Source organism: Sapajus apella, unplaced genomic scaffold (assembly GCF_009761245.1).
Source record: "Sapajus apella isolate SASKATOON/1434 unplaced genomic scaffold, GSC_monkey_1.0 scaffold11, whole genome shotgun sequence".
NCBI lineage: Eukaryota > Metazoa > Chordata > Mammalia > Primates > Cebidae > Sapajus > Sapajus apella.
Window position 1 is genome coordinate 33,139,768 of NW_022436951.1, and position 12,761 is coordinate 33,152,528.

General features: G+C 38.2%; 1 protein-coding gene across 8 annotated transcripts in view; it reads left to right on the forward strand.

Annotated features, from left to right (window-relative positions):
• The window catches only part of SEMA5A (semaphorin 5A), a 496,284-nt gene that overhangs the window by 289,396 nt on the left and 194,127 nt on the right, over positions 1-12,761 (forward strand). For all 8 annotated transcript variants that reach the window (XM_032279108.1, XM_032279114.1, XM_032279115.1 and 5 more), the window contains one exon: positions 10,487-10,549. In XM_032279108.1, the coding sequence (XP_032134999.1) occupies positions 10,487-10,549 (63 nt within the window). The remainder of the gene's footprint in view (positions 1-10,486; positions 10,550-12,761) is intronic.

Sequence of the window (12,761 nt, forward strand, 5' to 3'; positions counted from 1 at the left end):
GACAGTTCATACAGAATGTCTTCAATAAGATTTAGCCAGAATACACAGTAATAGGACTCAAACCGATGATGCCAATATAGGTGATTTTACATTTAAGCAAGAGAAATCTAGCAAACAAAATCACAAATGAGATATTCCTCTTGAAAACATAAAAATATTTCATTCACATCAGTAAAATAAAATTCTAAGACAAACAAAGGCTTGCGTGGTTTCTGCACCTTCATTTGCATTCACGCTGTGATTGCTGGCATCGTTTTCTATATCTGTTTCATGATGCCTCAAAATAAAAACGTTGGTACTTCTTATTACTTGCTACACGCAGTCCCTTTTGAACCCTTTAACTATATTCCCAGATGAAATGTCAGCATATAACTGTGAAATTTATTCTGGTTTTAAGGCCAGGATGGTTTATCTTCACTTTTACCAATAGTGCTAGAATATTATTGTCACTAGTTAACTGGTGTGCGAAAGCAAGCTTTGCTCAAAGCCATACCACAGACTTAGCCTTGTAAATATATTTTCAAGACAGGCTTCATTATATCAAGTTGTGTATCCTTAGCATTAGCCAAGGTTTTACAGAGAATCCCATGCCAACATGTTGCTTCTCGTATTATTTAAAATTTAATTTGTGAACTCATATTTGTGCCCCATACAATCTTCAGATAGTCTTACTAAGCTCAGCTTGGTCTGATATTTTTTGTAACTTTCTATACTTAACTTTTCCTTTTGGGATATCCCTACATTTGCAGAGTAAATGTTATATCAGATAAAACATCTAATTTTAATTTGCTCATGATATATCTCATTTCTAGCAAACATAATTTCTGTTGAACATTACAGGTATTATAGTACTCGGATGGCATCATCCATGTGATGTAGGATATAATTGTATGTTGTAAAAGAGAGCAAGTATAACATTAAATGCAATCAAATTTTCACCAAATGCATTTGGGAAATATTAAACTAGGCAGGCCAGTCCCTGGAAAGTCAATCTGCTGCTATTTGACTTTGATCCCTACTTGATTGACTTTGAATTGGGTTCCTTATACTAATACTTTCAGGAAATTCATGTATAAAAATAGCCGTTCCTCTAGTGATTTGATTTTTTTGACTACATTTAGTTTTAAAAATTGGCCAGTGTACCATTTTTAAAACCAATCCTACTTGCATCCATGAAAATAATTTCTGTAAAATCCAGCAGTCAAGAGCAGCCACACTTATGAGCCTTACCTTAGAAATGTTTTTTTTTTTTTTTTTGTGGGACGGAGTTTCGCTCTTGTTACCCAGGCTGGAGTGCAATGGTGCGATCTCAGCTCACCACAACCGCCACCTCCTGGGTTCAGGCAATTCTCCTGCCTCAGCCTCCTGAGTAGCTGGGATTACAGGCATGCGCCACCATGCCCAGCTAATTTTTTGTATTTTTAGTAGAGACGGGGTTTCACCATGTTGACCAGGATGGTCTCGATCTCTTCACCTTGTGATCCACCCGCCTCGGCCTCCCAGAAATGTTTTTAAGGTGCAACAGTCGTTTGATGCTTCAAGGTCTGACAATCATGGTTTTAAATTTTATACCAGATATTATAATGTCCTTGATACTGGTTATTTTTTCCCCCACTAATGTTCTTCTTTCAAAAGATCATCCTAGCAGGGTTTGTTCATGTTCAGAAGGAGGGTCATTGAAACTCATCCTCCATCACTTTGTTTTTCTCTGTCTGACCTCAGGTCCCGTCCAAAAATTTCTTATCAGATAAATTTGGTTCCTTAAAACACTGACTTGCCAACTGTGTTTCTTGGAACCCTCAGATTCTAGAGGTGCTTCAGAGATTCAAGTTATTATATTGCTTTAATCCCATTATTTAAGAAGCACTTATACCAATGTATACCATGTACTGAATTTTAAGACTTTAGCATCCCTCAGTAAATTAACTTTTACTGTGACATTACCTAGCTTATCTGGTTTATTATGGAGTATGGGTTAATGTGTCTGCTGTCATTTCAACTTCTACTCCAAAATTTACTGAGATTCAAAGGTGGTAATATTTACAGCTACTTGATTTTTATAAATTTGTGGGTTTTTTCAAAAGTAGGCAACCAACACAAAGTACAGAAATGCTAGGATACTGAGAGTGTTGTGACGCAGCAGTCACTTGGCCTCACATTTTTCTAATGACTTAGTGTTATAATTTTGCACTTAAAACATGAGTGTAACATAATATAGTAGTCCCTCTCTTATCTACAGGGTATATGTTCCAAGATCCCCAGGGAATGCTTGAACCCTCTGATAGTACTGAACTCTGTATGTGCTATGATTTTTGAGCTGATAACTGAGAGGGCTACTAAGTGACTAATGGACAAAGAACCCGGACATGTGGATACTCTAGATAAAGGGATCATTCATTTCCCCAGGCGGGATGGAGCGGGATGGCTTGAGATTTTACCATGCTACCGAGAATGGTCCACAGTTTAAAACTTAGGAATTGTTTGCTTCTGGAATGTTTCATTTCGTATTTTTGGACTTCAGTTAACCATGGGTATCAGGAAGCAAAACTGCAGACAAGGGGAGTACTGTACCACTTTTGTCTCCTTTTGTTTGAGATTAGGCTTATGATGTGACTTAAAAAAATGTTGTCTACTGCTGAAAAAGTAGTAAAAGCTTTGCTCTGATCCTTTCCTTTCCATCTTCCCAGAGTGGTTGCATTCATATTCTTCTCTCCACTGTCAGGGCAAGTTGAAATGTGGAAGAGAAGTTCTTGTGGGATGCTTTTCCCACAGAGGTGCCACGCAGGGTAGGCTCACCCAACCAGCTCAAGGGCTGCCAAGCCTCCTGTGCCCATTCCACAAGGGGTCTCTAGAAGGGCACCTGAGCTACTTCCAAGGGTATGGGTGCAGGGTATTCTGTTAATACATCCATTCATTTGTTTAACAACTAGGTGTTGGGTGCTTGTGTGTGAGGCACTGTTCTAGGTGCTGCTGATACAGAAGTATACCAAGCAGCCAAGCTTCCTGCCCAAGTGCAGTTTGCTTTCTAGTGAGAAAGGGGAAGGCAAATGGCAGTTTCACATATACATATATGGCTACAGAGAGCCCAGCAAGGAGCCCACACTTGAGCAAAGTATGTAGGAGGCACAGGCATTAGCTAGGTGGGCATCTGGAGGAAGGTGTTCCAGGTAGTGGAGCCAGTAGGTCCACAGGCCATAGGGAATGTGTCTGCTTTGTTCAGAGACCACGCTGAGAAACACATGCCACCCATAAAAGAATGGGGTGGGGGCACTAGGAAATAAGTACCTGGACATGGCAGAATTTTCTAGATGACTTTGACTCTTAATCCAGAAAGAGTGGGAAGCCCCAGAGGGCTAAGTAGAGGAGTGATGGGCCTTCAAACTGCATTTTGAAAGCAGAACATTGCTGCAGTGCCAAGAACAAACTGTGTTCTTATACATAAGATGTTTAATTTCACAAAACCAAACCGAGATTCTTATATCATACCCTTGCCACACCTTTCTTCACTTTAGAATTTCATTAGACAAATCATGGTTCCTTTAAAATCGATAGTAGGGCTGTGAATGGACCCGGAGGCTTTAAACATAAATACATTCTATGGCAAGGAAATCGATGGCTTTTTTGATTAATATTTACTGAATACCAACAGCTCTGAACTTAGATATGCACAAATTTCTGTGATTCAGATATATATTTTTCTAAATTATGGGGTTGAAAACAGAGAAACTGTGAAAAGCAGGTAAGAAGGGGCGCTTAATTTCACAACGTAAATAGCAGGAGAGTAGTTAAGATACCAGGCTCCAGATCCAAGCTATAAAGTTTCAATCTTGGTGCTACCACTTAACATTTTGGGGCCTTTGGAAAGCTACTTACTCAATGTCCTCATCCAAACTTTCATTATAATAGTACCTCTCACATTAAACAAGGTAAGTATAGAGAAAGTATTTAGCACTGTAGCTAGCACATCACAAGTTTAATAAATTATTACCATTTTTTTTGCTTGAGGATTGGTAAGTAATTTGTGGCAGAGCAATTACCTTAGTTTGTGACTGTGAATTGTTTCTCCAAAATGCTCACCCCACGCTGTTTGTACAGGGTTGTAGAGTATTCCACTGAAATTCATGTCCACACAGATTCTTAGAAGATGCCCTTATTTGAAAAAAGTCTTTTTCTACATGTCATTAGTTAAGATGAAGTCATTGCTGGACTATAGTGGGCCTTAATCCAGGGGCCAGTGTCCTTGTCAGGAGAGGAACATTTGGACAAAGAAAGGCACAGGAGAGCATGTGATGACTGAGGCAGAGACTTGTGATGCCCTGTAAGGCAAGGAGCCCCGCTGATCAGTGGCAGACCCCAGAGCTGGGAGAGAGGCCTGGGCAGATTCTCCCTCAGAGTTTTCAGAAGGAGGTGACCCTGCAGAGCCTCCAGAACTGTAAGAATAAATTCCTGTCCTTAAAGCCACCGAGTTTGTGGTAGTTTCTCACAACATCCCTAGGGAAAGAATACATTGTCCGCTCCCAGTTAGAAAGCAGAACACCCAGTGAGCATTCAATAGGCTGGCAGCACCACTCTGCAGTTCCTTATCAATGTAAGTTTGATGTGGTGTTATTATGTGAAACAGAATATTGGGCATTAACATAAGGGTTTTAAAAATATCATAACACATTTTCATAGGTATCTCTAAGGTTAAGATGTTTCTTTTAATTTTCGATGATGTCAGTATATGAAAATTAAAAAGTAGTGAGATGACATGACCCTAGTGCTCTTCCAGTCTTTTTTTTTGTTTGATTTCTAAATTTTGAAATTGATCATTTCTTTTTCTTTAATTTTATTTTTCCATATGTTACTGGGGTACAGGAGGTATTTGGATACATGAGTAAGTTTTTTAGTGGTGGTTTGTGAGATTTTGGTGTGCCCATCACCTGAGCAGTATGCACTGCACCATGTTGACAGTCTTTTATCCCTCGCCCCCCTCCACTCCTCCCCGTAAGTCCCCAGAGTCTACTGTATCATTCTTATGCCTTTGCATCCTCATAGCTCAGCTCCCACATATTCATGAAAACATACATTGTTTGGCTAGTCTTTTGATTCCAAGTTTACCAGCAGAAATTAATTGTACTTGTCTGTATTTGATATGGACAGAAATGTAAGTATATTGAAAGTTAATATGAAAAATTAACAAACACACTGAATATCCACTAAGAAGTAAAGGCAGAGGAACATCTAACAAATCCTTCCTAAGTGACTTGCTTTTTATCATTCAATGCACACCATTCTAGCTCGAGTGACACTTGTTTTGACCCTGACACATGTGACCCTGAAGGTATTGTAATTAGCAAAGATTCACGCTCTCAAAGATCACTGTTGTAGACTGATGTTTTCCTGAAGTCAGATCACAGTTGTTCCCAGTTTCAACTCGTTTGTGTTTTGCTTCAGTTTTGAGCAAAGATCTAGTCTTGCACACCCTGACGATTTGTTTATAATTGCCATGGCAATGTAACATTTCCCAGCGCATCGCAGAGTACATGACATAAGATTATGAATGTAAACATATGTAAAAAGAAAGCCCTCAGGTGGTTGTTAATTTTTGGCGTTGTGTAATTAAACTAGTTTTGTTAAATGTTATCTTTTGCCAGTATCTAATTAGCAAAGCCATCTGCTGAAGGAGTAGTAGTCCATTTGCCTAGAATGTTGTTCTCTTCATTTTTATGAAAAGTGTCTGCCTTTGCTGGTCCCTATCTAATTATCTGGCTGTGGAGTGTGATAATACACAGCTTTGTTTATATACTTCTGAGAACTGTGGATTATATGTATGTAATGCATACATAAAAAGAGCCAATCTCTTTTTCTTTTCTGCATCTGATTTACTGCTGAGATCACAGCTCTATTTATCCTAACCAGACTATGTCTGTGTGCAATCCAGTCATATATGTGCTGTGTCTTGAAACAATGCGGGCTTCGTTGCATCCTCAGGATTATTTGTGCAGATATAAGATGGGTTTTCCATAAGCTTTTTTTGTGTTTAGTTCTCTCTGTATGTTTGTTACTTCCTGAAAGCTGATGATATCGTAAGTCAGAGTATGTCACTGGACCTGAGATAAACTTGCATATGGCTACTGTAACAATGAAAATGAACACTGTTGCAACCTCAGATTTAACATAATTCTGTCTGGGCTGATGGAATACGCTTATGTATGCTGTATTGGAAATTAACATCTGATGTGTATCTCTATGTCTGTTTTTCCTTCTGTTAATTACATAGAAGAATGTCTTCCATTTGGTAGGTACTTAATGAATATTTATTAAATTAAGGAGATAATTAATGCATGTGCATAATGCAAACCTGAAAGTTGTTGAGTAGTACAGGTATTATTTGTAAGTAGCTACAGAAAAAAAATTTCCACAAACAGGAATTGTTGTGTCTTTTAAAATGTAGATGCTTCACACTCACTGCCTACTGTATCCAATCTCTGAAGCTTCCAGTAACCACAATATTACTGATATATGTCTGCTGCTGAAACATTAATCCAGACAAAATATTGAATGGAGTAGAGTAGAAATATTTCTTTACTGGGTATCCTGAAATAGAAAAGGACAAAAGATGAAAAAAATTAAATATTTTTTAAAACGGAGATTCAGGAAATGAGACTATGAATGTTGTGTTGAGATCTGAAATGTAGAATGCCTTAGCATTTGTTTTGACTATTCTAAAGATAGGTTTGGGTAGGTGGAAAAACGTCTTTAAATAAATTTGAATACAAGTGGAAAGGTAGCTTCTCAAATCAGTAGTGGGATTTGATCTATAATCATAATACATGAAAGAAAATCTTCACTAAGAAATGAATGAAAAGGCTTGATTAAAAGGTATTTAGTTAATTAGAATGGATCTGGAAGAATAAGGAAGAAGTGACCAGGTTAAAAAACAATCTAATTTCAAACAGAAAAATGGGTCACTGTGAGAAATAAGATCCCATAAAGAAGAGGTCCATTGATATTCTTGTCTCCAAATAAGAATATCAAAAAATTTCATATCTGCCAAGTGATCAAATGGTCAAAGTCTAGCTCACCTAGTGAATAGGGGGACACTACGGGATGAATCTGGAACTCCTCATTCTAGTATAATCTGGAAAAGCCACTTTTCTCCATTCCATTTCTTTTCAAATTCTGTGCTATCCAATAATATGTATATACTCCTGCTGTCTTCTGGAATAAATAAAGTTCCATTCTTAATATAAAATTTCCCTTTATCCTGTTCTGTATTCAGGTAGAAAGTGAACAGAAAAGCTGTACAATCATGGTCTTTAATTAATTCTGGATTTGAATATTATATACAAGCTAGTGAGACTGTAATAAAATTCCTTAGGAAATTAACTTTTTCTAGTCACTATCTTCAGAAAATCTGTAAGATTTGTCCTATTTATTATTGGTCTAATAAACTTGTAAGAGCAGTTGTTATTTTTTGGTATGCTAGATAATATAACGAAATATATTTTTTTAAGTCTCACATTCTTCCTTCTCTTATTTTTCCTTTCAATCCTGGGCCAATATTTATCTTGAAAATGCAAAGCCTATTGGGGCATTAGGTAGGCTTGTGAAGCTGTTTGTTTGCCATTTCAGTGGCAGGATCTGAACAATTTTGATGACATTTGGTAAATATTCTTCTCTCTTAAACCTGGGACTAATCCTGCTCTTTATAGCTTTCATGCTTATAGAAGAGAACATTACTATTTAACTTTTAACAAAATCACCAGACCAATGAAAGCCACTGTGAATGGCTCTTTATCTAAAGTACAGTTTTCCTAGTAATTGTGTAACACCAGTTCCTCTTGCTGATATGTAATACTAAATCTTCTGGCAATATACAACCAAAGTTATAATCAGGTTTACTCCATTGAAAGAATATTCTGTAGTATATCAATCCTCAAGCCAGTTTTAGGTTTAAGTAAACGCCAAAATTTGGATACCTACTTAAATAAAAACACGGGGTGATCTTTCGTGAGGAGACCTATGAAAGGAATATACTAAAGGTCAAATCAGATGAACAACAGTGCATTTATTTTTATTTATTTTGTCTGTACTTCATGGGGATGCAGTTATGCAGCTGTATGGGAGGCTGTTTTCTCTGGAGGTGTCACTGCTTTTCATGAAAATATTTGTCATCCTGGTATGGTATTAAAGTCATGTGTTTGCATCAGATGCTGATTAGCTGTGACTTTATCGTTGTCATCAAACATTATGAACAGGGAAACATCACAGAAGGAATTAACAAATTCTCTTATCAGATGTTGACACTGACAGAAATCTTCAAGTCTGCACAAGGGAAAACAGTTATAGCATTGTTTTGGTTTCAAAGACACTGAAGCGGTTCTCTCTAGAATACTATTCTTATGGAATCATCATATTTGCCAAGTAACATAAATCATACAAAAGGAAGTGTTTTATGATTTAATCTCTGTTATGTAACATTCTTTGCAAGGCAGAAGATATTAGTGAATGGTGTTAACCTGACTTCGTTATTCTCTAAAGTTTGGATAATTAGGAAAAAAAAAAAAAAAACATTTTCTTACTAGAAATAAGGACAAATTCATTATTTTCCTTCATATGACTTGATACTAGGTTGTTTTTGGTTTAGTTTATTATTTGACATTACTCCAAATTAACCCAAAAAAAAGTCTCTATCTCAGAATGTCTTTCTGTTAATGATTGTTACTGCATATCCCTGATCCTTCAGAAAGCCAATTTTAATAGTAAAATAGAAAATAATTGTAATAACGGGTGTGGAGAATGGAGAAAATATTTTTACTCTATAAAAGTCCACACTCTATATAATAATAGAAAAGAGAAAAAAGGCCCAGATGCCTCAATTTGCTCAAAAAATTATTCACAACACAAGAGCTAGGCCACGAATGTTTGCGGGCATCCTTTCTGTAAAGCAAACCTTGTCTATTTTCTTCACGAATCACAGATTCCATTTGTGAGTTAGCCTCAGAGGTGAAAGCACACATAGCAAATTAATCAGCATAAGTGAGATTTGGAACTTCTGAGAAAAAAATATGTAAAAGCCATGGCTCTAAATATTTAGTCAGAGTTAATAACAGCACGAAAATGACTGGTATCGGGGAAAATCCTAGCTGTGCTCTTTGCATGAGATGCCTGTTGATTGACTGTCATTTACATATGTATCTTGGTAGTAAGGATATGCAAAATCATTCTTCATTATCTATGAATATTGATAAATGACATTATTTGAATAAAATATAAATGTTTAAATGAACATTTAAATGATCTTGTCTCAAGGCCCCTCCTTTAAGCCTCCTCTGGGTCTATTCTGTGGCTTCACTGATCATGTCTGCAATCAGTGGCATAGTCACCACCTCATTGTTCTTCTCTAACAGTGACTAGATCTAAACATCGCGTCATCACTACCTAAAAGCAAATAGTAAGGGGGAAAGTCCTTACGCCTCAGTGTTAGAGCTAAATATAAGCACATGACTAAATTTCATGTATTTGGTGTAAATTCTATGAGTGTGAAAATGCTGGTGCCAGGGTGCTGCCATATTTCCTAATTTGTTTACCAGTGCCTTGTTTATATTTTCCCTTTGATATAATCAAAACCATGATAGCTGCTTTTGTTTTGGTATTTCCTTATTACACTTTAAGTTCTTGGGTACATGTGCAGATCATGCAGGATTGTTATATAGGTACACACATGCCTTGGTGGTTTGCTGCCTCCATCCCCCCGCAATCTACATTAGGTACTTCTCCAAATGTTATCCCTCTCCAAACTTCTACCCCCTGCTATTCCTACCCTAGCCCCCCACCCCCCAACGGGCCCCGGTATATGATGTTCCCCTCCCTGTGTCCATGTGTTCTCATTGTTCCACACCAACTTATGAGTGAGAACATACAGTGTTTGGTTTTCTGTTCTTGTGTCATTTTGCTGAGAATGATGGTTTCCAGCTTCATCCATGTCCTTGCAAAGCACACGAACTCATCCTTTTTTATGGCTCCATAGTGTCCCATGGTATGTATGTGCTACATTTGCTTTATCCAATACATCATTGATGGGCATTTGGGTTGGTTCCAGGTCTTTGCTATTGTAAACAGTGCCACAATGAACATATGTGTGCATGTGTCTTTATAATAGAACGATTTATAATCCTTTGAGTATATACCCACTAATGGAATTGCTGGGTCAAATGGAATTTCTATTTCTAGGTCCTTGAGGAATCGCTACACTGTCTTCCACAGTGGCTGAACTAATTTACACTCCCACCAACAGTGTAAAAGCGTTTCTATTTCTCCACACTCTCTTCAGCATCTGTTGTCTCCTGATTGTTTAATGATCGCCATTCTAACTGGCGTGAGATGGAATCTCAGTGTGATTTTGATTTGCATTTCTCTAATGACCAGTGATGATGACCATTTTTTTTATGTTTGTTGGCTGCATAAATGTCTTCTTTGTTTTGGTATTTTCTTTCTACAGGCTGTGGAATGGGAGTGTGATGAAGCTACCAAGAAGGCCTGTTATAGCAAAGGCAAGTCAAAGGTAAGAAGGACACAGTTATGAGCAGCCATCACCCTGTTTTGAAGCACTCGACACTGCATAAAGCACGTTGATATGAAGAGTATTGCTGATTATGATGCCATGTAAAGTGAAAAAAGCAAGATTCAAAATACGGATACGGTATATTCTCAAGTTTTTAATGTTACATTAAAATTAACCACAGCAATCCATCATTTCCAAAAAGGGTTCAGAACATAAGAAGATCAGATCTAATTTGCCCTTCCTGTCACTAGACTAAGGCAATAAATTAATTTATTGATAGCACTGGAAGAAATATGGGCCTGAATTTTTAAACTGTTTTAAATTCCTCCTTTTCTGTTTTACAGCTAAATCTAGAAAGTAATGATATGATAAATGAAATTATTACATAAAATGTTATTTGTGATTTATGCTTTACAATTTATCTCAACCTGTGTTTTATAATGCACTCTCTTTGATACCAACATCTACCTCCCCATGTTCCTATGGAATGTGCAGTTTACATCTAAGGTTGGAAATATGTTTCTTGAGCATGTGTGTATGGCAGACTTCTTTCAAATATTTGTCTGGCTCGGAAAGATGCATGACTTTGCCTTTCAAGGAAGTCTATGTGTCTTTGAAAAAATTATTCATGATCAACTTGAGGAAATTCTTCTGCAGCTTGTGCACAGGCTCACTGTGCCTCATTCTGTTAGCGAACATCTTACATTGTATTGGAGCATAGACTTTTCCAGTGGTGAATTATGCTTTGGGTTGCAGAAGAAAGCAGATATACACAGAGCAGAAGAGAGGGCTCACTATGCAAAGTTGGTCCCAGGACCAAGAGCTTGGGGGAAAAATTTAGCAAATACAGAGAGCACTGGCAAAAGATCCTCCCCCTTCTGTATTTATAAAAGAGTAACTCTCTCTTATTTTGCCCCATTTCGTTGTCTGCTTCCCTGCCTTTAAACTGAGTATCTATGGAGTCAGACACTGAGGCAGGTCTCAGCCAGCTTAGATATGGGAGTTCTCAACCCTGAATAAAGGGGTAGGAAGAAGAGAAGGAGAAAGATTCAGTCTTAGTTAGGGAAACACTTAAGAGACAAGGGGGAAATAAAGCAGGAATTGATGAAGGCTATTTTCCTGAAGATATTTAACCTCAGAAAAGGCCTCTGGGATAAATCGTCAGAGATGTAAGGAGTTTTAAAAATACTCCAATTGATAAATAATTAGAATCTTATGTCTTCAAATGCTGTCCAAAATAAATAAATAATGCAAAGCCCACACATCGGGGACCCCTATAACCTTCTTGGTGAGTTTGTAGAAATGATGTATAGAACTTTTGAAGAGGTGCTTTCTAAATAGTTTCCTTTTTCCTCCCAGTGGTGTTTGAGTCTCAGTGTGGGGGTTGTGTGGCTGAGCCCTCGGCCCCACTTCACTGGTCAGAGCACACTCCTTTAAATAATACCCCATGTGCTGAGTAATGAGCGGGAACCTGGACAGCCAGACTTACATGAAGTGAGGGTGGAAAGATGGCTTTCTTTGTTTCAACTAGTCAGATTCACTGATGCAAGTGCCAGCCTTTCCATGCTTCAAAGGCCTGCACTGGGCCTTGCCTGGGGATATCAGTGCCTCCCAGGAGGTGCTTTGTGTGATGCCTCATATGGTTTGGCTGTGTCCTCACCCAAATTCCATCTTGAATTGTAGCTCCCATAACTCCCATGTGTCCTAGAAGGGACCTGGTGGGAGGTAATTGAATTAAGGGGGTGGGGCTTTCCCACGCTGTTCTCATGACAGTAAGTCTCACAAGATCTGATGGTTTTTAAGGAGGAGTTCCCCTGCACAGGCTCTCCTGCCAGCTGCCATGTAAGATATGTCTTGCTTCCCCTTCATTTTCTGCCATGATCGTGAGGTCTCCCCAGCCATGTGGCACTGTGAGTCCGTTAAGATGCTTTTTTTTAGAAATCACCCAGTCTTGGGTATTAGCAGTGTGAGAACAGACTCATACAATGCCCTAGCTCTCCCTCTTGCTTTTCCCCACCTCTTTTTTCTTGGCTTTATCTTCCTTCTGGTACTTTGACTTTTCTTTCTCCTCTTCTTTCTTTCTGGGTCTTAGGGGCACACCCGTAAGTACTATTCAGCTTTGAGCAACCTAGTGAGAGAGATTGCTGATGCACACTCGTCACAGTGTCTGTCCTGAAAATGTGTAGTTGGGAGCCCAGACCCGGGGGGCCCC